Source organism: Brassica oleracea, chromosome C8 (assembly GCF_000695525.1).
Source record: "Brassica oleracea var. oleracea cultivar TO1000 chromosome C8, BOL, whole genome shotgun sequence".
NCBI classification, from domain to species: domain Eukaryota; kingdom Viridiplantae; phylum Streptophyta; class Magnoliopsida; order Brassicales; family Brassicaceae; genus Brassica; species Brassica oleracea.
Genome location: NC_027755.1, coordinates 33,282,291 through 33,301,375, shown reverse-complemented (window position 1 = coordinate 33,301,375; position 19,085 = coordinate 33,282,291). Strand labels below are relative to the sequence as shown.

At 37.1% G+C, this 19,085-nt stretch overlaps 6 protein-coding genes across 6 annotated transcripts in view; 2 read left to right on the top strand and 4 right to left on the bottom strand.

The window, feature by feature from the left end:
- LOC106307225 (pectin acetylesterase 6) overlaps nt 1-789 on the bottom strand; it is a 3,915-nt gene extending 3,126 nt beyond the window's left edge. Inside the window, exons 1-2 of the mRNA XM_013744120.1 lie at nt 519-789; nt 329-411 (exon numbers count right to left, since the gene is read on the bottom strand). Of these exons, the coding sequence (XP_013599574.1) occupies nt 329-411; nt 519-711 (276 nt within the window). The 5' untranslated portion in view covers nt 712-789. The remainder of the gene's footprint in view (nt 1-328; nt 412-518) is intronic.
- Nucleotides 790-4,625: 3,836 nt separating this feature from the next.
- Nucleotides 4,626-6,099, top strand: LOC106312813 (uncharacterized protein C24B11.05). Its single transcript, XM_013750472.1, has 6 exons — nt 4,626-4,733; nt 4,834-4,899; nt 4,991-5,088; nt 5,166-5,291; nt 5,517-5,714; nt 5,786-6,099. Exons 1-6 carry the CDS (start codon nt 4,694-4,696, stop codon nt 6,005-6,007), a joined length of 750 nt encoding a protein of 249 aa, XP_013605926.1. The 5' UTR covers nt 4,626-4,693; the 3' UTR covers nt 6,008-6,099.
- LOC106312812 (peptidyl-prolyl cis-trans isomerase CYP20-3, chloroplastic) lies at nt 5,997-7,540 on the bottom strand. The gene is made up of 7 exons (XM_013750471.1): nt 7,403-7,540; nt 7,127-7,306; nt 6,890-7,043; nt 6,718-6,806; nt 6,577-6,631; nt 6,402-6,487; nt 5,997-6,311 (listed from the first exon to the last, which is right to left on the bottom strand). Exons 1-7 carry the CDS (start codon nt 7,442-7,444, stop codon nt 6,156-6,158), a joined length of 762 nt encoding a protein of 253 aa, XP_013605925.1. The 5' UTR covers nt 7,445-7,540; the 3' UTR covers nt 5,997-6,155.
- A 304-nt stretch (nt 7,541-7,844) lies between these two features.
- On the bottom strand, nt 7,845-8,743 carry LOC106310446. Its single transcript, XM_013747681.1, has 2 exons — nt 8,635-8,743; nt 7,845-8,411 (listed from the first exon to the last, which is right to left on the bottom strand). Exons 1-2 carry the CDS (start codon nt 8,660-8,662, stop codon nt 8,200-8,202), a joined length of 240 nt encoding a protein of 79 aa, XP_013603135.1. The 5' UTR covers nt 8,663-8,743; the 3' UTR covers nt 7,845-8,199.
- A 920-nt stretch (nt 8,744-9,663) lies between these two features.
- On the top strand, nt 9,664-10,533 carry LOC106311608 (germin-like protein subfamily 2 member 4). The gene is made up of 2 exons (XM_013748836.1): nt 9,664-9,827; nt 9,896-10,533. The coding sequence occupies exons 1-2, from the start codon at nt 9,716-9,718 to the stop codon at nt 10,444-10,446; spliced, it is 663 nt and encodes a 220-aa protein (XP_013604290.1). The 5' UTR covers nt 9,664-9,715; the 3' UTR covers nt 10,447-10,533.
- LOC106311607 (paladin-like) lies at nt 10,510-17,023 on the bottom strand. Its single transcript, XM_013748835.1, has 19 exons — nt 16,618-17,023; nt 16,210-16,341; nt 16,042-16,113; nt 15,787-15,857; nt 15,599-15,698; nt 15,396-15,494; nt 15,068-15,194; nt 14,597-14,736; nt 14,452-14,511; nt 14,093-14,328; nt 13,561-13,990; nt 13,158-13,481; nt 12,456-13,061; nt 12,195-12,368; nt 11,880-12,113; nt 11,527-11,810; nt 11,165-11,437; nt 10,946-11,068; nt 10,510-10,851 (listed from the first exon to the last, which is right to left on the bottom strand). Exons 1-19 carry the CDS (start codon nt 16,777-16,779, stop codon nt 10,719-10,721), a joined length of 3,780 nt encoding a protein of 1,259 aa, XP_013604289.1. The 5' UTR covers nt 16,780-17,023; the 3' UTR covers nt 10,510-10,718.
- Nucleotides 17,024-19,085: the final 2,062 nt, after the last annotated feature.

Sequence of the window (19,085 nt, the reverse complement as noted above, 5' to 3'; positions counted from 1 at the left end):
TCTAAACCCTAAACCCTAAACCCTAAATCCTAAACCCCACCCTTTAACTCTAAACCCTAATTTTGTGACTTTTGATAAAACATTAAGTGCTATTTTTGTGACTTTTGACTTTGAGTACTAGTTTGTGAACAAAAACTTGATTTAGTGCTATTTTTGTCTTTTTCTCGTAATTTTATTTTGATTGACAATTTTGCAATTGTAGTTTTATCATCAAATAATTTAAATACATACATTTTGATTCGTGCTTAGCACGAGGTAACACTAGTTGTTTGCTAAACTAGCAAAATGATCCAAGATTACATGAGAGAGAGGTCAAAGGTGAAGATACCTCAAGATGGATAAGCCAACTGTTAGCACCTGAACCAAACCCACGATCTAGATGGTAACCAGCTAACGTCCCATCTAAGCACACTGCATCAGCTCAGAAGTGAGCATAAACACTAGGAGACTGATGAGTTCTACAAAATCGTTTTCCATCAATAAGAACAACGAAAAAGAGAGTGTGAGAGAGTTTGTACCAGCTCCTTTGGAGTCAGCACCATGAATCAAGGTGAGAGGCACCATTGAAACCTTAGACGCCATCAATTTGTTATCCGGTATCTCAGTGTCTCTTGGTTTCCCAATTTCATCGCTAGATCCGCTCCGAACAATCGCCGTGGCTGAGCATAGTGAGCACACAGCCACCGCAATCCACAGCCACACGCTTCTCATCTCTGGTGAAACGCAGCTGCAGCGCGAAAATTTGGATTAAAGAATGATTTCTAAGACAACCAATTTCGGTTTAAGTGAATTGTTCAGCTATTCTTGATAAATTTAATAATGGGGAAATTGTTTTTTTTGGAGCAAAAAAAATGATAATTATGTCCTTTTACACTAATCTCATATACTTTATGTTCCATTAAGTTAATTATTTTTAAAATGACAATAATGCCCTTAAAATTGTAATTTTTAAATATAATAAATAATAGGTTCGATTAAACGGGATCGATCGATCCGAAATTACAAGGTCGAACGAATCGATCGATCCTGATCATTATGCAGAACAAAAAAAATGCGGAGCATATACTGATCGACCTGGTCCATTTCACTCGATCAGCAAAGGTCGATTTCATACAGATCGACCGATCTCGAATTATTGACCTATCGATCATGTGCCAGGTAAGTCTTCCAAATTGATTTTATGGTTTTCTTCGGTGATATCCGGTTTGATTCCAACTTCGTTTGAACCGACCAAACACGATTTCAACTCTTTAAACTCGATTTCTTTGGGATGAAACCCATAATTTACCATCTCCTTCACGAACAAAGAGAGAGAAAATCAAAGTCTCAAGTTTATAAACCCTAACTCACTCAATTTCACACTGATTTGGTAGAAATAATGTGAATTTTTTGTGAACAATCAATGGAATATAGAAGACGGCGTGAGAAAAAGGTTACCACGTTTTTTTCATTTTTTTTAAATCGATTTTTTTTCAAAATATGAAATTGAATATTCCCAAATATTTTGTTTCCATATTTTTAGGAATTGGTTTGTTATCCGTAGAATACAACTAATTTGTAGAAATCGGTTTCTACAGGTTCTTAGAATTATAGTAATGTGTAGATTTTGATTTCTACATGTTTTAGATTTACAGTAAATCTGTAGAAGTCGGTTTCTACGTGTTTTAGATTTATATTAATGTGTAGATTTTGATTTCTAAAGATTTTAGATCGGTAGGTTAAGCGCGAAATGTGTATTCTAAATATTTTTAGAATACTCTTATTTACGCAGATCACGTATTCTAAACATTGTATATTCAATGAAAAAGTGGATTTCGTTTTCTACTTCGTAGAATGCCATTTCTACTTTATTTAGAATAAAATCTGAAAATTACGATTTAAACATTTTTAGAACTGAAAAAATACCATTAAGTTCATATAGGTATTTTATCAATAGTTACTATTTTTCTATTTTTTTTTTGTCCGTAAAACTATTTATTAAATTTATTTTCAAAAATATTAAAGGGTATTATAGACAAAAATGACACAAAATAGATATTAATATAAAAGGACATAATTATTATTTTTTTCTCTAAAAAACAATTTCCCCTTTAATAATTTCGATTTTTCTTACTCTAATCACATGTGCATGAAAAGAATAAAATAAAAAATAAAATGATTTTCTTGTAATAAAAATAAATAAAAGAAAAAGAAACTTTCTGATATTTATGTTCCGTCACGAAATTGAATACAGTTGTTTTGTTTACTATACTAATAAATGTATAAATCTAACTGAATGAAATTCCGTATTTATTTCCATATTTGCTTCCGAATTAATTCATTCATTTGGAAAACTTTTGTACTTTCTGAAATTAAATATTTGCTTACTGATTCTTTTGCAACTGATTGTTTTGGGTTGAATGTTCCAGATTTGATAATGAAGACTGAAATATCTAAATCCCAGAACAAATCATAAATTTAGCTATTATGGAAAACAAATTAGTGAAAATAGATAATTGTTGACTGTTGTTAAGGAATTTTAACTTGTCACATTTACAACAAAAAGAAAGAATATCTATGAATTTGGTTTAGTTACTAATTGCTACTGCTTATAGGTAGGGGTGGGCAAAAAACAAACAAACCGAACCGAGTCAAATCGAACCAACCAAACCAAAATCTATTAACAAATAGTTTGGTTTAAAATTTTCCCAGCCCGAAAACCGAAACATATCTGAACCAAACCGAGTTAAACCAAACTAAAAAACCAATGTGTTTTTGTTATTATTTGAATTAAACATATTAGCAATATACAATATACTAAAATCCTAACCTTAAAGTCACTATCAATTTTATTAACGATGTTGGCCTTTTAATTTTCTATTTACTTTAGTTACATTGTGTTCTTATAAACTTTTTGTGGTTTTTTAAGATTTTTGTTTCAGTTTTATATTAGATTTAATTTACATAGTTTATTTCTAATAAGCATTATTAACGATGATTTTTTTTAATTTTTTATTTACTTTAGTTAACTTTGAATTGATCATGTTCTTATAATTTTTTTATGTTTTTTTAATGATTTTTTATTTTAGTTTTATATTAGATTTAGTTTACACAGTTTTTTTTTCATATTCACCAACATGATGATTTCATGACCATATGTTTTAAAATATGATTTCTCTTACAAGAATTAAAATAAACGAACCTGATTAAACCGAACCGAAACACAAACCGAACCAAATACAAACCGAACTGAAACCGATCCAAACCAAACTAATTATAGTTTATTTCAGTTGGGAAAATCTAGAACTAAATTAACCAAACCGAACCGATAAAATAACCGACGTGCCCATCCCTACTTATAGGATAGATTATTTTATTCCATTAACATTTTAAACAATTATAGATGGATGTATGTAGCCACATATAGTTTCAGTTTAATTTTTTTAAAAAATATATATACTGGTATATGCGCACTTACACCATCCACTAAGATGTTTAATTGTATTAATTATGTTAGATTTACATATTATGATGACATTTACAGTATCAGAAGAAAAAAATAGAATCAAACATCATAAAATTAATACATAAGCCTCGTCGTTATAAGGATTTTAAATTAGGTTTGGGATTTAAGATCTTCGATTATTATAATACTACGTGCTCTCTGAATCAGCTAACAATTCATTCGTGGGTATATTATATTGCAGATCTGATTCGTTTTCATTTTATATAGGAAACATATATCAGTTTTCGTTTTAAGTTTACAATGTGATGTTGTGTGCTTCTTTTTTTTTTGGAAAACTGGCATAATTCTATGCTTTTCTTTCAGTATCGACATATTGTTATTTAATTAGTTGTTATATTTTTGAAACTAACTAATTTGTGGTTGTTTCCAAAATCGTTTCCACGCTTCGATATTTTATTTATCATAGAAAAACGTGAAATACTAAGAAGAAGAAACGAAGAATATTAGTTAAGATAATGTTCCTCAGCATATATTGTGAACATTTTAGTGAAAGATACAACGTACTGCATGATACTTTTTACTCTTTTCGTTCGGTATATGTACACTTGACATTTCAGAATATTTTCAGTGTTTGCCTTTATTTCTTGTACATTGTTTATGGAAATGGAAGGTCACGAAAAGTGGGAAATGACTAAGAAAACTATATGAATAACCAAAGTAACTCTATATGTTAAACACCTCATTTTGTTGCATGCATCAGCATGTGAATGATATGGTGGATTACTATCATGATCACCACCAAGTCAACATCAACAATCAAGCTTTAATTCTTTATATATTTCATATTAGTGCAAGCCATTATACATTATACAGAAAATTAGAGACAACCCCTAAAAATAATTCAGAAAATTATCGTATATTATTCAGACATATATACTGACGATAATTCTTATAAAATAATATACTTTTAGGATATTCCATACACACATATGTACTGAGTCCACTTGACAACTCGTGTCATTTATCAACGTTATCAAACAACGTCTAACAGAAAATATAACAACTGATATTATGAATTTGCAAATTAAAACATAACAATATTAAAATAACCAAATATGCTATGTGTCATTTTATTATAAATATAGCCAATTCATTCACAGTGATCATAAGCTCTATCTATCTCTTTATCACCTTTCTCTATAAGTAGTATCTCTATAACTCTTCTTATTCTTCTTCACGAGATTGAATATGGATGAATTTGGAGCTAAGTATGAGTGCTTGTTCTTTGGTATTACATAACATCACCACACATCATCTTCTACAACTCTTTTTTCTCCATGCAGTTTCTGAAGAGTGTCTTGTTGTTGTTGTTGTTGTTGTTGTTACAGATATGGACGATACTCTATACCCTTTGAGCATCGGAATCAACTTAGCTTGTCGAAACAACATCCAAGGAAAATAGACTAACGTTTCAAGATTTAATTTAATCCTCTGTATAACTTCTTTTAATTATTTACTCAATTATCTTTTTTTTCTTATATGCAGAGTTCATGCTTAATCAACTAGGAATAGAAGAGAGTGAAGTTCCAAAGATGTGTCTTGATCTTTACAAAGAATATGGAACCACCATGGCTGGTCTCAAGGTATGTGATTACTCTCTCATTCATTTCATAAACAGTTCTTGAACCTATAACAACAAAAACTGAACCGTGCGTTACAGGTTATGGGTTATGAATTTGACAACGATGAGTTCCATGAATATGTCCATGGAAGACTTCCCTACGAGAAACTAAAACCTGATCCCATTCTACGTAACCTTCTTCTCTCCATGCCTCACCGTAAGATCGTAAGTTTACTCTTGCCGGATCTGAGATTTAAAGGGCTATAAACATTTTCATTTTTTAGGTTTAATTTTAATAACTTTTTTTAATCAATTTGGGACCATCCTAAATATGTATAATAGCTTTTAAAGTTTTAGGTACCAAATTGAATTTTTTATTCGGCTGTGTCCATAACCGGTCCAATGATTCTTTTTTAATCATCCACTGTTTTTTGTTCTTTCCTCCATCAGATCTTTACTAATGCAGACAAAGCTCATGCAACACGAACTCTTAAGCGTTTGGGTCTAGAAGACTGCTTTGAAGGAATCATTTGCTTCGAAACACTAAACCCTTCTTCTAACACAACCACTCAAATCCTCTGTAAACCCTCTGTTCAAGCCTTTGAAGCCGCCATTCGCATAGCAGACATCGTTGATCCACGCAAAACGGTAAAAGAAAACGTCACAAGAATCTTTATAACAGTTTCAGACACTGAAAACCTCTGTTTCTTTCTTTTCAGATGTTCTTTGATGACAGTGTCCGTAACATCGCTAGTGCTAAAGCAGCAGGGCTCAAAACCGTGTTCGTGGGTGACTCGGTGCTAGTTCAAGGTGCAGACTATGCACTAAGCAGCATTCACAACATAAAGAAAGCTATACCTGATCTATGGGAAGACAACAAAGACGAGAAGGTGGAGCCAATTGTGCAGCAAGTGGCGGTTGCAACCATGGTTCAAGCTTAAAAGATAAATAAACTTTAATAAGACTCTTACATTGTACTTTCAACTCATGTAATCATAAAGAAATAAACATAAAGACCATAACTTGAAACTCTCATAATAACAAAACAAAGATGGCAATGACCCTGGAATGATCTCAATAGTGTGGTTATCAAGCATCCAGAGGGAGCTCTCCACAGGCATAGATTCTGCAACCTTTCTTGGGAACATCGAAGGCGCGTGTCTCCTGAGATTCAAGTGTCCTAACAAGCTTCATACCTTCAATGACTTGTCCAAACACAACATGCTTGTTGTCTAACCATGGAGTCTGCACACAAAAAAAATATATGAATCAAAAGGCAAAACATATTAAGATCTACAAGTTTATATAATGTGAAGAGTTAGTGAATCTTTTCACCTTGACAGTGCAAATGAAGAACTGGCTTCCATTAGTATTGGGACCAGCGTTGGCCATACTCAAGATTCCAGGTCCAGTATGCTTCACTGGACATGCCCAAAACAAAAGCATTAACACCTCAAAGAAGTAAAACACTAGAAAACAACAACTTGTCTTTGTTAGTAGTAACACTCACAAGTGAAGTTTTCATCTTCAAACTTGGCACCATAGATACTAATTCCTCCAGTACCCTATCAGACCATGTTAACAATTTTGAATGAAATATTACTTAAAAGACACAATCTTAAATGTAAAAAAAAGAAGAAAAAAACATTACATTTCCCTCGGTGAAGTCACCTCCTTGGATCATGAAATCTTTAATAATACGATGGAAAGAAGAACCTTTGTATCCATACTTCTTCTCACCTGAATAAACACAAACATTTATTCATCTAAGTCTATTTTTTTTTTTAATATATCTACAAAGTTCCAAACTTTCATTATCTTACCAGTACACAAGACACGGAAGTTTTCAACGGTTTTGGGCACGACGTCACCAAACAGACCCATCACAATCCTTCCAGCGACTTCACCACCAATCTCAACATCAAAGTAAACCTTGTTCGTCACTTTAGCCTGAGGTTCTATCACTTCCTCTTCCTCCTAGTAATCAACACAAAGTTCATTAGTAGCAACATGATAATAACTAATGATTATATGCTTTTAGTGGGAAATTATCTTCTTACAGCTGCCATTGATTTAACACAAGCTGTTCTCTGGTTCTTGATGGTCGCATAAGCTCCTGAGAAGTGCTTCTTGAGAGGGAAACTTGCTGCATAGTGTAGTCTCGAGGACAATGCAGAACCAGAGGAAACTGATTGAGATGTTCGGTTTGCAGAAGAAACTAACTGCGACTTAACACCAATCTACAAAGAAAACCAAACACAACAGAAGGCAGCTTAATTCGATCGATGACAAGGAAGAACTTAAAAGCCATAATGTTAGGAGTTGAGGTTACGAACCTGAGAAGTGTGAACCATCTGCATTGAAGACAAAGACGCCATTTGATTGGTGACGAGAGGAAGATGATTTAGCTTTTGCTTTGACAACCGTCTCTAGTTTCAGATAAGAGAGAATAAGGAAGTCTGGCCTGGCCTCTCGAGCGTTTTTATGCACGCACATTAGTTGATGATGATATCGTTAACATCTCACGCTAACTTGCGCCGCGTTGATTTTAAGCCCAGTCCAAAGTTTACTTACTTTTTGGCCCAATAAGATCTTCTTCACTTTGCTTATTATGTCAAATGTAATCTCAATTACTACTTATCTTGAAATTGTGAAGCTATATAATGAGGTGTTGAGACATTATTAGCTATTAATAACTATCATGCATAATAAAACAATCGGTGATTTCTAGCTTTATGGAAGTTAAGAAAAAGCAGAAAAATAAATAGAACGAGATTGTAAAAGTAAACAATATCTGATAATCTCATCTTTTGCTTCCGAGACAATAACATAAGTTGAGGCTTTTGATTATTACTTTTGTCCTTTTGTGAAAATGTTATTCAAACTTTCTAAAAAAGGCTAGAGTCCACCACGAGGAATAGCCCTGAGAAACCTCACCACCGTTGGAGGAGGTGGAGATCCTGGAGTCGCAAACACAAAGTGATAGTTTTTCTGAGTCTTGAGAAGTTCAGTAACCTCGGTGATGTCGGCATCATCTGCGGCTCCCAAGTGTCCCAAGACTAGTATTCCCAACGATGGTTCTGGATTCTCACCTGACCACGAAACTATGTCCTCCAATATCTTCGTCATCTTCTCACGTTTCTCTCCTGCGTGAAAATGACTCAGCTTCACATGATCCTCCGAGGCTCGAAAGTCCGGTCAAATCGCCATAGATCCGGATCCAAACAGGACCGCGTAGACCAACACCCAACAGCATCTCTCTAATAAACGGTACGAGGTCAGCTTCCGTGCGTCCCTCAGGGATCTTACATTCGTCCATGTCCCAGAACACTCCTGTCCCATTCGCTGACAAACAGAGAAGAACACACACACACACACACACAGATTCAGTTACTACAAAATATATTATAAACTCACAATAAAAGACAGATGAAAATCATATCAAGTCTCTACTTTTGTTTACAGGGTATTAATCAATTAAAAACACACAGAAATTATCAGATCTATAAAGTTGATCACTTTATCTAACGTAACGTAGAGAAGAAGAGGTAGTGAGAGAAGAACTTACAGACGTAAGGTTCGCTGTACGAAGCCATGGTTTGGTTTTTTATTGACAGCAAAGGTTGAAACTTTAGGGTTTTTTTTGACAGACGACGATAACCCTCCTCGACGTCTCTCTCTCTCTCTCTCTCTCTCATTTATAGGCAACTACACGAAGCTTAATCTTGTGACATTTGTCGAGCATCAGTACGTTTCGAGTGATGCGATCCGAGTCTCCCCCAAGTCTGTTGTCGTCTTCCATCATAACTTCCCGTACATTGTTTGTTTGCTTTTATAGGAAGCTGCTAGACTGTTGGAAAGAGCTCTTGCAGCTTGGGCTTTGATTGTTGAATCTTATTGGGCTTACATTCTAACTGGGCCGACTTCTCTTTTGATAACAAAGGAGATCTACCGCAACCTAATTAATCATATATACACAACTAAGTTAACCCAAACTATTAAATCCATTTTTTAGTGGCTCCAGTAGAAAGGCCACTTAAACTATTAAACCCATTATCTAAAGATGACGTATCCTGGCCCCACCGAGGTGGTCCAGACTAGAGACCGAAGTGAGCATGGACGCTGCCAGGGCGTCACCATGTGGCTCACCGTGTAACGGTCTTCGGTCTCGGGTGCTGCAGCCTACATGTAAATTCCGCAGTGGCCAAGGTTCGAACTCAAAGACGGGCATTCCAGCTGGAGCTCCTATACCACTAGACCAAAGCAACTCGGCAGCTTGCTTTAGATGTACCATACATGTATTATTGTAAAATGGTTATGAGAGGCTATTGAAGTGTGAATGTAAGTTCTACTTCTTGACTAGACAAAGACAATTGGCGTGTGATTTCTATTGATCTTATTTTTTTTTAAAGTAATGATTGATCTATACAAACCGGTTTAAACTAAGAATTTGAAGTAAAGCAAACCGAAACTTAAAAGTTAACATAAAACGACATCACATCTCTCCACCGTTTTTGCTTTGCGTCTAAGTTAGTTTAGCTTTTGCATAAGTTTCCTCAACAAATTCATACACATTTTATATATAACCCCATCCAATCTTTAGACATAATGATATCACAGTTGCAGAGACTAAAGAGTGCATCATCATCATGGACTCGAGATCTTACGTGTTCTTCTTTGGTTTATCATCTCTCACTCTGATTGCTCTTGCTTACGATCCTGACACACTTCAAGATCTATGCGTCGCAGATCGCACTTCAGGTACTATATAGTAGTATCTACATTTACATCGTATTTTTGTTTAATTGTCGTTAATATGATTTACGCAGGGATAAAAGTGAATGGTTTCACTTGTAAGCCTGAATCAAACATAACCGCCTCTGATTTCTTCTTCGCCGGAATCGGCAAACCAGCCGTCGTTAACAACACCGTCGGATCCGCCGTCACGGGAGCTAACGTAGAGAAGATCGCAGGGCTCAACACGCTCGGAGTCTCCCTCGCGCGTATCGACTACGCTCCCGGAGGTTTAAACCCGCCGCACACGCACCCTCGCGCCACCGAAGTAATCTTCGTGTTGGAAGGCGAGCTTGACGTCGGCTTCATCACGACGGCGAACAAGCTCTTCGCTAAGACGGTTAAGAAAGGAGAAGTGTTCGTCTTCCCGAGAGGACTGATTCATTACCAGAAGAACAACGACAAAGCGAAACCAGCTTCGGTGATCTCGGCTTTCAACAGTCAGCTACCGGGAACTCAATCTATGGCCGCCACACTTTTCACGGCGTCTCCGCCGATTCCAGATCACGTTTTAACGACGGCATTTCAAATCGGGACGAAAGAGATCGAAAAGATCAAATCTAAACTTGCGCCGAAGAAAGGCTAAAATTCGACGATCTTATTATAAATTGCATTGTTGTATATTTTTATTATTTGATTTTTGAATAAAGGGAAAGAAAAAGCTTATTGATCAGAGTAACTTGCTGAGACAGTCGGAGGGTCTTAAACAAGCCTAGAGACGAGACATCTCTCTCTACAAACCAAACACAGGAGAGAAAGCTGTACAACTTATATATACTAAAAGCTGCGACACCAAACAACATAACTTGCCTACATATGTATGAAACCGAACCTCATACTGAAACTCGAAAACACTTATTACTTGTCTATCCTGAGGTTATGACAGAGATGTCCGAGTTCCGGCCGTGACCGCATCCAATCCAAGAATTTCATTTCTTTCGGCGACGTGCAGTAGAGGTATGATCTGAACGTTATCAGATAAAAGTAGCGTCTGCTCATACAAAACCAACAATAAAGACAAAAAAAAACATTATTGATAAGTAAAGAAAATTTGTCAAACCGGAGTATGGAGTTATGTGACTAACCTTAAGGCTTTAACACCCATGTCCATGATGTATGAACGGTCTTCATCTTTTGTATTAGGAAGCTTGTTGAGTTCTTTGGTGTAGTAACATATGTCTTCCTTCAAATGTCCTGCACCAGCACACCTGTAAAGATGCATAACAATACAACTAAGTCATGAGCTAGCTATGTGGTTAATTAAAAATATGTCAAAAGAGATTTGATTTGATATTATTACTTACTGTTGGATTATCCCATCTACGTCTGCTTTGCTTTGAGGACCATGTGAAAGCACTCTTATCAGACTCAGTATGTCACGGTAATCTCCCATACTCAACGTTTCTTCATCACAAGCCCGACAAGGTGACTCGTCTTCTTCGTCCAAGGTAGAAGAATCTGTGTTTGGCGTAGCTGTAAGCTTCTGACCAGGTTGAAGCACGAGACAAGTAATGGCCATAGCATAAGAAGCTCCTCCAAAACCGGTGTGCGATATAAACAAGTAACCCCCAGCGGCACTGTTGAAAGTTGTGTCCACCAGTTAAAACGGAACATGTTAAGTGAATTAATAAAAAGAAAAAAAAAAAGAACAATGAATGATCCTTACTCGTCTTTGCAATACTGGATTGCATCTACATCGGAAGCTAATGCGTCTCTTTCTCTGGTTAATGGTATTCTCCGGTACGATATGTTGTAGCTTTCATCTTTAAGAGCAGCATATACTTCTGCAGGCGTCTTCACATTCTCTGGTTGAATATTCTCCCAGTATCCTATCACCCGAGACTCATTTGATGCTGGGCTATACTCTTCACGATGTAATAGCATTCGACCTCCAGTTTCTCTAACCTCAGACAATATATCTTCTTTTAGCCGTGTTTCGATGCTCTCTACCTGCATTAAATATACAAATCAATAAAAACGTATATGAAGCCCGCGTCATAATTAAAGGTGTGCACATACCACAGCGCCGGTTATCCCCACATGCTTGAGGGTATCGACTGGTTTACTCAATTCTCTCAAGACAAATGGAGTCCCATTGATGTAAACAACTGCTTCTTCTCTCAGGTCTGTTACAACTACTCTTGCTGCTGAATCCCCGCCTCCTTCTTTTAGTTTGGTTCCTAAATAGGCGAGCATCTTTTTAGCTCCGGAAATTGTGGGAGTTGCCATGCTATACACAGGATATCTATCGACCTGAAATGATTTTTGCCGGTTGATATAAGGCAGTGATGGCAAGGTGAAGGACGTTATCATAGTAAAAAAAAATAAACATACCTTGTATACATGAGGTGCACCAGTAATCTGCACACGACTTGAAGTTCTTTGACCAGGGAAAAAGTACATTTTAAGTATAGAACCTTTGCCCAAAACAGAACCACTCCGTTCGTTCACAATTGACTCCATGACTGCATCACCATGTTGTGATTCGTGCTGTGCCCGCAGTTCCTCCTGCAAGAAGAAAATTAAAAGCTGTAACGTGCAAAAGAAAGATAGCATTTACAGTTTTCAAGCCTAAAATAATGAGGCAATACTCACAGGAATGGTAAAAAATCGTCCAGGCCTTAGCCTTATGCTCCACTTCATCGCTTGCACCTCAGGTCTCTGATGCAGCCAATTCTTGAAAGTCACCTTAGACCCTCCTTTCACAAAGAAGTCGTCTAGAGTTTCACTTCCAAGATATGCTGCAAAGGCAATCAACCGGAAGTATCTCTCCAAATATTCAGCGCCACGCTTCAATGCAGCACTTCTTACTCTTGGCTCAACATGTTGTTGGTTGAAAACTTTCCTGTACTGCAGAACAGCTTCACGAATGTTTTGCAAAGCAGAACATCTATCAATCACAGCATCTAACGCCTCACGAGATTCAACTCCGTTATCGAATAACCTAGTGATTTTCCACAGCAGGAGGATGTCATCCATTCCAAATGTACGGCCCTGCTGGTCCTCGGTTCTTCTTTCTGAAATACGAGGTCTTGTTTCAGCGGTATTGCTTCCAGTTTCTTCACCACCACTTGATGAATCTTCATCCACGATTTCATGGGTCAGAACATCATACAGAACCTTAATAGGTCTTCCATAATTGATGCGGAGCTTCACTAGACATGCAATAACAGTTCCAGTGGTTGTTCTACCTCTACCCATCTGCGAATGAAAAAAAGGAATTCCCTTTGTAAGTCGAACAGCAAAACTCAAGAATACTTAATATATCAAATACCAAAGCAGATTGTGAATCTCAACCTGGCAATTGAAGACAAAAGCAGTGTCTTTGGAAGCACAAGCGATATTGGACGTCAATGTGTCAAAGTCAGAGCTTTTAGGCGCTTTACCATCGGTAATAGGCACACGGGCGTACTTAATAGGAAAGCCATCGGCCTCTAAACTTTTGTACACCTCGAGGGGTGTTTGAACAGAATCAGCATCCACATGTTCCCATAAGTCAAAAATCTGTCCATCCTTGGTTTCATGAATAACCATTATCGCACCATCATACCGCCTAGCTTCTCTCAGAATATCCTCTTTCAAACGAGCCTCCATTCCTTCGACTCTATCGCGATCAATCCCCTAAACAAAGGTACTTATGTCAGCTTTTTGACCAATTCATTAGTATCGGCTAATATACTAAAAACTACAGATTATTTACCGTATATTCTAGCATGTTCTTATATGGCCTTTCAACTTCACGTAGCACAAACGGTTTCCCGTTGATGTATATAACAGGTTCTTCTCTCATGTTGTGCCAAAAGACAGGCCGGCCACCTCTTGAACTCCCAACCCTTTCAATGACAGATCGAATACCATCTATAGTTGGGTTCGCTACACCATATACAGGAAATCCTGGAACCTCTCTAAAATTTGGTGCTCCTTCCACCCTCTCTGGTAGACTTAGAATTTGACAACCGGGACTATGATCACTCTTTAGAACAGTCTGACTTCCCAGTACTTCCCCACTTCTAAGTGCAGCAACGACACTCATCTCATGAGGGCGCCCATCAGTAGATTCTGCAATCTTTGTCAAAGAAGGCTTCATAGCCGCATATCCAAGGGCACCCATAGGATCTCTCCTGAGCAACCTAAAAGAGGAATATGAACTTACATGAGACGGCTGAATACCATATGCAGTCTAATTTTTAGCATTCAAATTCAAAGGGAAAAAAAAGACGCCTGTCCAGTACCTGCGAAGAATGCTATAGAGCTCTGGCCTAGCTCGCATCCAATCAGAAAAACTGACATGACCAAGCGAACCAGATTGAAGGTAACCACCCTCTGAATGAAGGTACACAGCAAAACATATAAGGAAGTAGTATCTTTCCAAGTACTCAACAAAGAATGAGAGTGCTGCCTCTCTCTTTTTTTCATCAGGTTGACGCAAAATACTACTCCGATAGGTTGCAATCGCCTCTCGTAAGTTCTGTAAGTTAATTCAACGATAATATTTAGAGCTTTTACCTTAAGTGAAAACCCATAAGACAAACACAACACAGTTTATATATCAGATAGTATACTTCAGTATTAAAATTGAAAAAAAAAATACCTGCATGGATGCACATTTGTCGATGACTTTATCAACTTGCCTTTTGCCTTCTACACCACCCTGGAATCATGAAACCAGTTAATGGTTAGAACCAGCCGGACCAGCAAGAAGATCAAATAAAGACAAGCACAAAGGGACTAAATACCTCTAAGACTCGTATCAAACTTCTAACAACTGCATATTCCCCTCTACGGATTGCCTCCTCAGAATTTGGCAGATTTATAGTAATATTTTCACCAGCTTTAAAGATTCTCCCAAAAGAGTTGTTTCTTGGGAATCCATGATCTTTATTCAAAGAGATATAGCAAAGAAAAAAAAGGCAGGTTAGTACAAATTTCTACCATAATGTACTGCCTTAAAAACGAATCTGTCATGACTCTTTGGGTCTAGTTTATATTTTGTTCCTGAAAACGTGGCTCCTGGACTTACATATATGTATTAAGAGAGTTGAGATGTGATTATTTGGCTAGTCCCTACCGTGACACTTCTTTCTAAACTATAAAGCACGTTACATTCCAAAAGGGGCAGAAATAGACAATTCAAAATAATGTTCTCCAAATTAGGTTCTTTCTGTTTCAAATAAATATATAATTTGTAGAGTCTCTTCAGTAAGTACCTGATGCTCCGGTACGCTTGAAATAGACGAGAGTTGCAATCACCATTCCAGTCGTTGTACGTCCACGTCCCATTTGACAATTAAAAATTATCTCGGTATTAATGTCAGCTTGAGATATCTTCTTAATCTGCAAACACAAATGTAAATTAGTATATTAGTTGACAGGGACGTATTATGTTATGTACCTAGCAAATACCAAATGGAAGGAGATAAGATCTCTGAACATTTTGACTTTAGGAAAGGAATGAAAACAAACTATCCTAGCTTTGTGTTTCGCCAAAGTTACCCACAAAAACGTTCTCACTAATTTCGTAAGCATAAGACTTACCAACGCATCAAAATCTGTTTCTTTAGGTGACTTTTCATCCGTTACAGGAACACGCTCATAATCAACAAGGTAGCCTTCAGCTTGCAGTTCTTCGTAAAACTGGGTCCAGAGAAGCGTATAAGCAAAAAATAATGACATGGAAACCACATAAAAGGATAAATTCTCTGTGTCAAACACATAGATTCTTCATTCCAAAGTCCTACCTCAAGCAGCGTCTTTAAGGAATCAGTTGAGACTGGCTCCCACTGGTCCACCATCTGACCATCCGGCAGTTCATCAGTGACCAGTATCTTATTCCCATATCTGGCAGGAAAATAATCAAATACACCGCAAAGCAGAAAGAAAAAAGTTACACCGTTGTAAGACTCAGTGGATACAGTTAAACATATACCTAGAAGCCTCCATGAGAATATCTTCTTTCAACCGTGCTTCCATTTGCTCTACCCTTACCCTGTTGATTCCCTGAACAGAAAGATGAACTTAAGGTCAGAAATGAAAGGAACCACGGATACATTGTCATTTGTGATTTGCTCAAAAATGCTTCAACTAACGTATAAAATGCTAATTGATGAACAAAAATATGTGCCTCCGAATAGATTGAGATGACATAAATTAAAGGGCTAGTGAAAACATATTAGCAGGGTACCGTGTACTCAAGATTGGTGTACGGTTTCTCCACATCACGCAGAACAAACGGTCGCCCATTAATGTATACTACCTGGCAAAATGTGCAAGTAAAATAACAAGTTAATAACAGAGTATAAGAAGCAACGATAAGTGACATATGAAGAGGCCTTATAGAAAGGATATATACCGGTTCCTCCCTAAGGCTAATCCAAAGAACTTGAACTTGTTTACCATCCTTATGAGCTCCAATGTGCCTAAGAACATTCCGTATCCCAACAGCCGTTGGGATTGCGACCCCGTGAACTCGTAGCGAATCAGCCTGTTACAAAGTCCACAACATCCAATCAACAGTATAGCGAGTGGTGTACATCAAGCTCTAGAAATGAGAAATAGTAACACACACACATAAACAAAGATCAAAAGCTAATAGCGAGTGTTGTACATCAAACATGGATTCGACCTAGAATCAAAGAAGAGAAATGCCTATTCGTTTCTGATCCCTAAGTAGCCCAAACGCATCCGATTTCGATTTGGTTCACAGAGAGCTAGCCCTAACCAAATAACAAAACAACGAGAATCAAAATCGAGGAGAGACCTGACGGTAATTGGGAGCGCCATCGATCTGAGGAGTCATGCGCTTGTTCTGACAGCCTGGAAAATGATCGCTCTTGAGAATCGTCTTCTTCCCGAGTACAGATCCGTCTCTAAGCTTCATCACCTGCTCTGGCTCTTTCGGTATAGACGCCATCTCTCTCATCCAACAACACACTTCTCACCTCCGACTCTTCGTTTCACTCTTAAAACGACAAAAATCCAAACGCCAATGCGAATAGGATCGCAGGAATATTCTCCAAGACAGTGAATGAGAAGGAAAAATCTTAAAGAGATTGGGCTTTAGATAGATGATGAAGAAATGGATAAGGTCGCGAGGAATAGAACGAATCGAATATAAGAAAGAGATAGAGAGATAGAGAGGTGCTCACACGCTAAATTGTTCAGCTTTAATTAACTTCCAGGGAGAACTTATATGTAAATACATCATAGATTGGTAGGAGTATTTATTGCATAATAAATTTATGCAAATAGAAATCAGAATTAATTATAGAACTTTTATTCTTTCGAAAGTCATAACGAGAAAGCCATCGAGAAGGTTCCCTTTTTTTATTTGTGGGTTGTGATCAGATAAAACCAAACCTTTTATTTTACGTTTGATTAAGTGTTTAATCTTTTTTAGCTTGGATTCAGTTATGGTTTTCAATTTTTTAAAAGAAAAACCAGGAATTATGCAACAGAAATTAATTTTAAGTTGAACTTTGTATTATTCAACACGTTTAAAAGCTTGAAGGCTTGAAGCCAAGGACAAGGAGATGTGAAATATTTTTTTGAGATAGGTTACTTTAAATATGCTTAGTTGTGTTGGTAATAAAGTAACTTTAGAAAAGGCGTAAAAGTAGCCTCCGATTAAGAAAAATTATAGAGGAAACGAAATCTCTATTGGTCCGTAAATGGTTTGTGGGTCTTGCGTCACACGTGAACGTGTAAGGCGTGTCTTTTTCTTTTATGTGTTTTTTTTTAAGTTTGTTGTCTAATCTTGATTTTTGTAATTAACTAGGGAAAAACGAACTGTGTTGTATTAGACCATCTCCGATGAAGTATCCATGAGGGTTCTATGTGACGATTCTAAGTAAATATATGTTAAAAATTAAATCAAAATGAGAGAAAATAGATAGATATGGTTCTAAAAATGAAAGTTTTAAAACCAATTCTAAATAATATGTGTCACTTTGTGATAAGGTAGTATTTTAAAGGAAAAAAAAAAATCTAATTGTTCTTTCTCTTTCTCTTTCACGGACTGAAAGCAACTCTTTTTTTTTTGTAGACGAAACAGAGATCTTATTTCACAATTTGGCTCAGCTGTCAATCCTCTCCATCCTCTATCTACTCTGTTTCTTTCAATCAAGATAACAGGTGAGTTTCACAACAAAAATTCGAATCCTTTTCCTAGATTTTCCATGAAAATTTACTGTCATTTTGTTGTTCTTGTGGCTGACTGCTCTACAGGAAAGAGTAATCAAAACCTGATGATGTGGAGATCGCGACCGAGCATGCAGAGGATGGAGATCTCACGGAATCTATCCCGAACATTTCCTAAAATACTGGATAAACTGACTCAGATCGGTCTCCCTTAATCGAGAGGCTCGCTTGCTTCACTTCAACTTCATAGAAGAGGGAAGGATCTATACACTAATAGGTGGCCTACTGGCGTACCTCGAAGTACTCCGGTATATACACCAGGGCAACTTTGAAAGACAAGTTAGCAACCGTACTGCTGGTATGAATTGAGTATTGCAGACTAGTGATAAGCCCATAGCAACAAGACTGCTATTATCAGATAGCTAGGACTTATTATACAGCTCTTTAACACAAGGGAACGTATGGGGATATCTCAAGAGAAAGTTTCTAGTTCTGACTTTCTGCCTTAAAAGCAGATTCAAAGAGACAAGATCCAAATCCTTCAGCCTATTCACAGCGGATGAAGTAATAATAGTTTTGTACAATTAGAACTTCATACCTTTTTCTTGCTTTCTTGTTCTTAAGCCAGTTACATACTTTATTAGCCCGAGGGGTTCCTCCTTTTAGTCGAGTATGTAAACAACCTGAAACTAATGCTTTTTTCCCTTTCTAGCTTTCCACCATTAAGACTTGTTGACTTCCTACGCTATTCGATTCGCTGGCATGTCCGGTCTCATACGAAGGAAAGGTTGAATGGTCAGTCACTCATGAATTCCTTCTCTAATCACTACTGGAATATAGCTTATAGAAAGAGCAGCTTGAAGGAAGTGGCAATGCTAGAAGGGCATTTCTTTCCCGCCTACTTGAGTAGCGCGTTGGATCTATGCTTAGGCAGCTTAATCGCGACTTCATATACGTTGCCATGTCTGTATCCGACCAAAGACCTTCCTGATGTTCTTAATAGGCATTCTGAGAATAGGTTGCTGGCGTAGCTTCTGTTCCTATGGTTGAATGTGTAGGGATGGAGTACCTGCCGGGGAAGCCTGTCGT

Excerpts from the sequence above, each read along its gene's own strand:
- LOC106312813 (XM_013750472.1), top strand. The coding sequence starts at position 4,694 with ATGGATGAATTTGGAGCTAAGTATGAGTGCTTGTTCTTTG. Across the intron at positions 4,900-4,990 it reads TTGTCGAAACAACATCCAAG|AGTTCATGCTTAATCAACTA; the intron begins GAAAATAGACTA and ends TCTTATATGCAG. Across the intron at positions 5,292-5,516 it reads CCATGCCTCACCGTAAGATC|ATCTTTACTAATGCAGACAA; the intron begins GTAAGTTTACTC and ends TTCCTCCATCAG.
- LOC106312812 (XM_013750471.1), bottom strand. The coding sequence starts at position 7,444 with ATGGCGTCTTTGTCTTCAATGCAGATGGTTCACACTTCTCAG. Across the intron at positions 7,307-7,402 it reads AGATGGTTCACACTTCTCAG|ATTGGTGTTAAGTCGCAGTT; the intron begins GTTCGTAACCTC and ends TTTTCTTTGTAG. Across the intron at positions 6,488-6,576 it reads TGAAGATGAAAACTTCACTT|TGAAGCATACTGGACCTGGA; the intron begins GTGAGTGTTACT and ends GGGCATGTCCAG.
- LOC106310446 (XM_013747681.1), bottom strand. The coding sequence starts at position 8,662 with ATGGCTTCGTACAGCGAACCTTACGTCT. Across the intron at positions 8,412-8,634 it reads GTACAGCGAACCTTACGTCT|CGAATGGGACAGGAGTGTTC; the intron begins GTAAGTTCTTCT and ends TCTGTTTGTCAG.
- LOC106311608 (XM_013748836.1), top strand. The coding sequence starts at position 9,716 with ATGGACTCGAGATCTTACGTGTTCTTCTTTGGTTTATCATCTCTCACT. Across the intron at positions 9,828-9,895 it reads CGTCGCAGATCGCACTTCAG|GGATAAAAGTGAATGGTTTC; the intron begins GTACTATATAGT and ends TGATTTACGCAG.
- LOC106311607 (XM_013748835.1), bottom strand. The coding sequence starts at position 16,779 with ATGAGAGAGATGGCGTCTATACCGAAAGAGCCAGAGCAGGTGATGAAG. Across the intron at positions 15,858-16,041 it reads ACACCAATCTTGAGTACACG|GGAATCAACAGGGTAAGGGT; the intron begins GTACCCTGCTAA and ends CTTTCTGTTCAG. Across the intron at positions 10,852-10,945 it reads ATGGGTGTTAAAGCCTTAAG|ACGCTACTTTTATCTGATAA; the intron begins GTTAGTCACATA and ends TTGTATGAGCAG.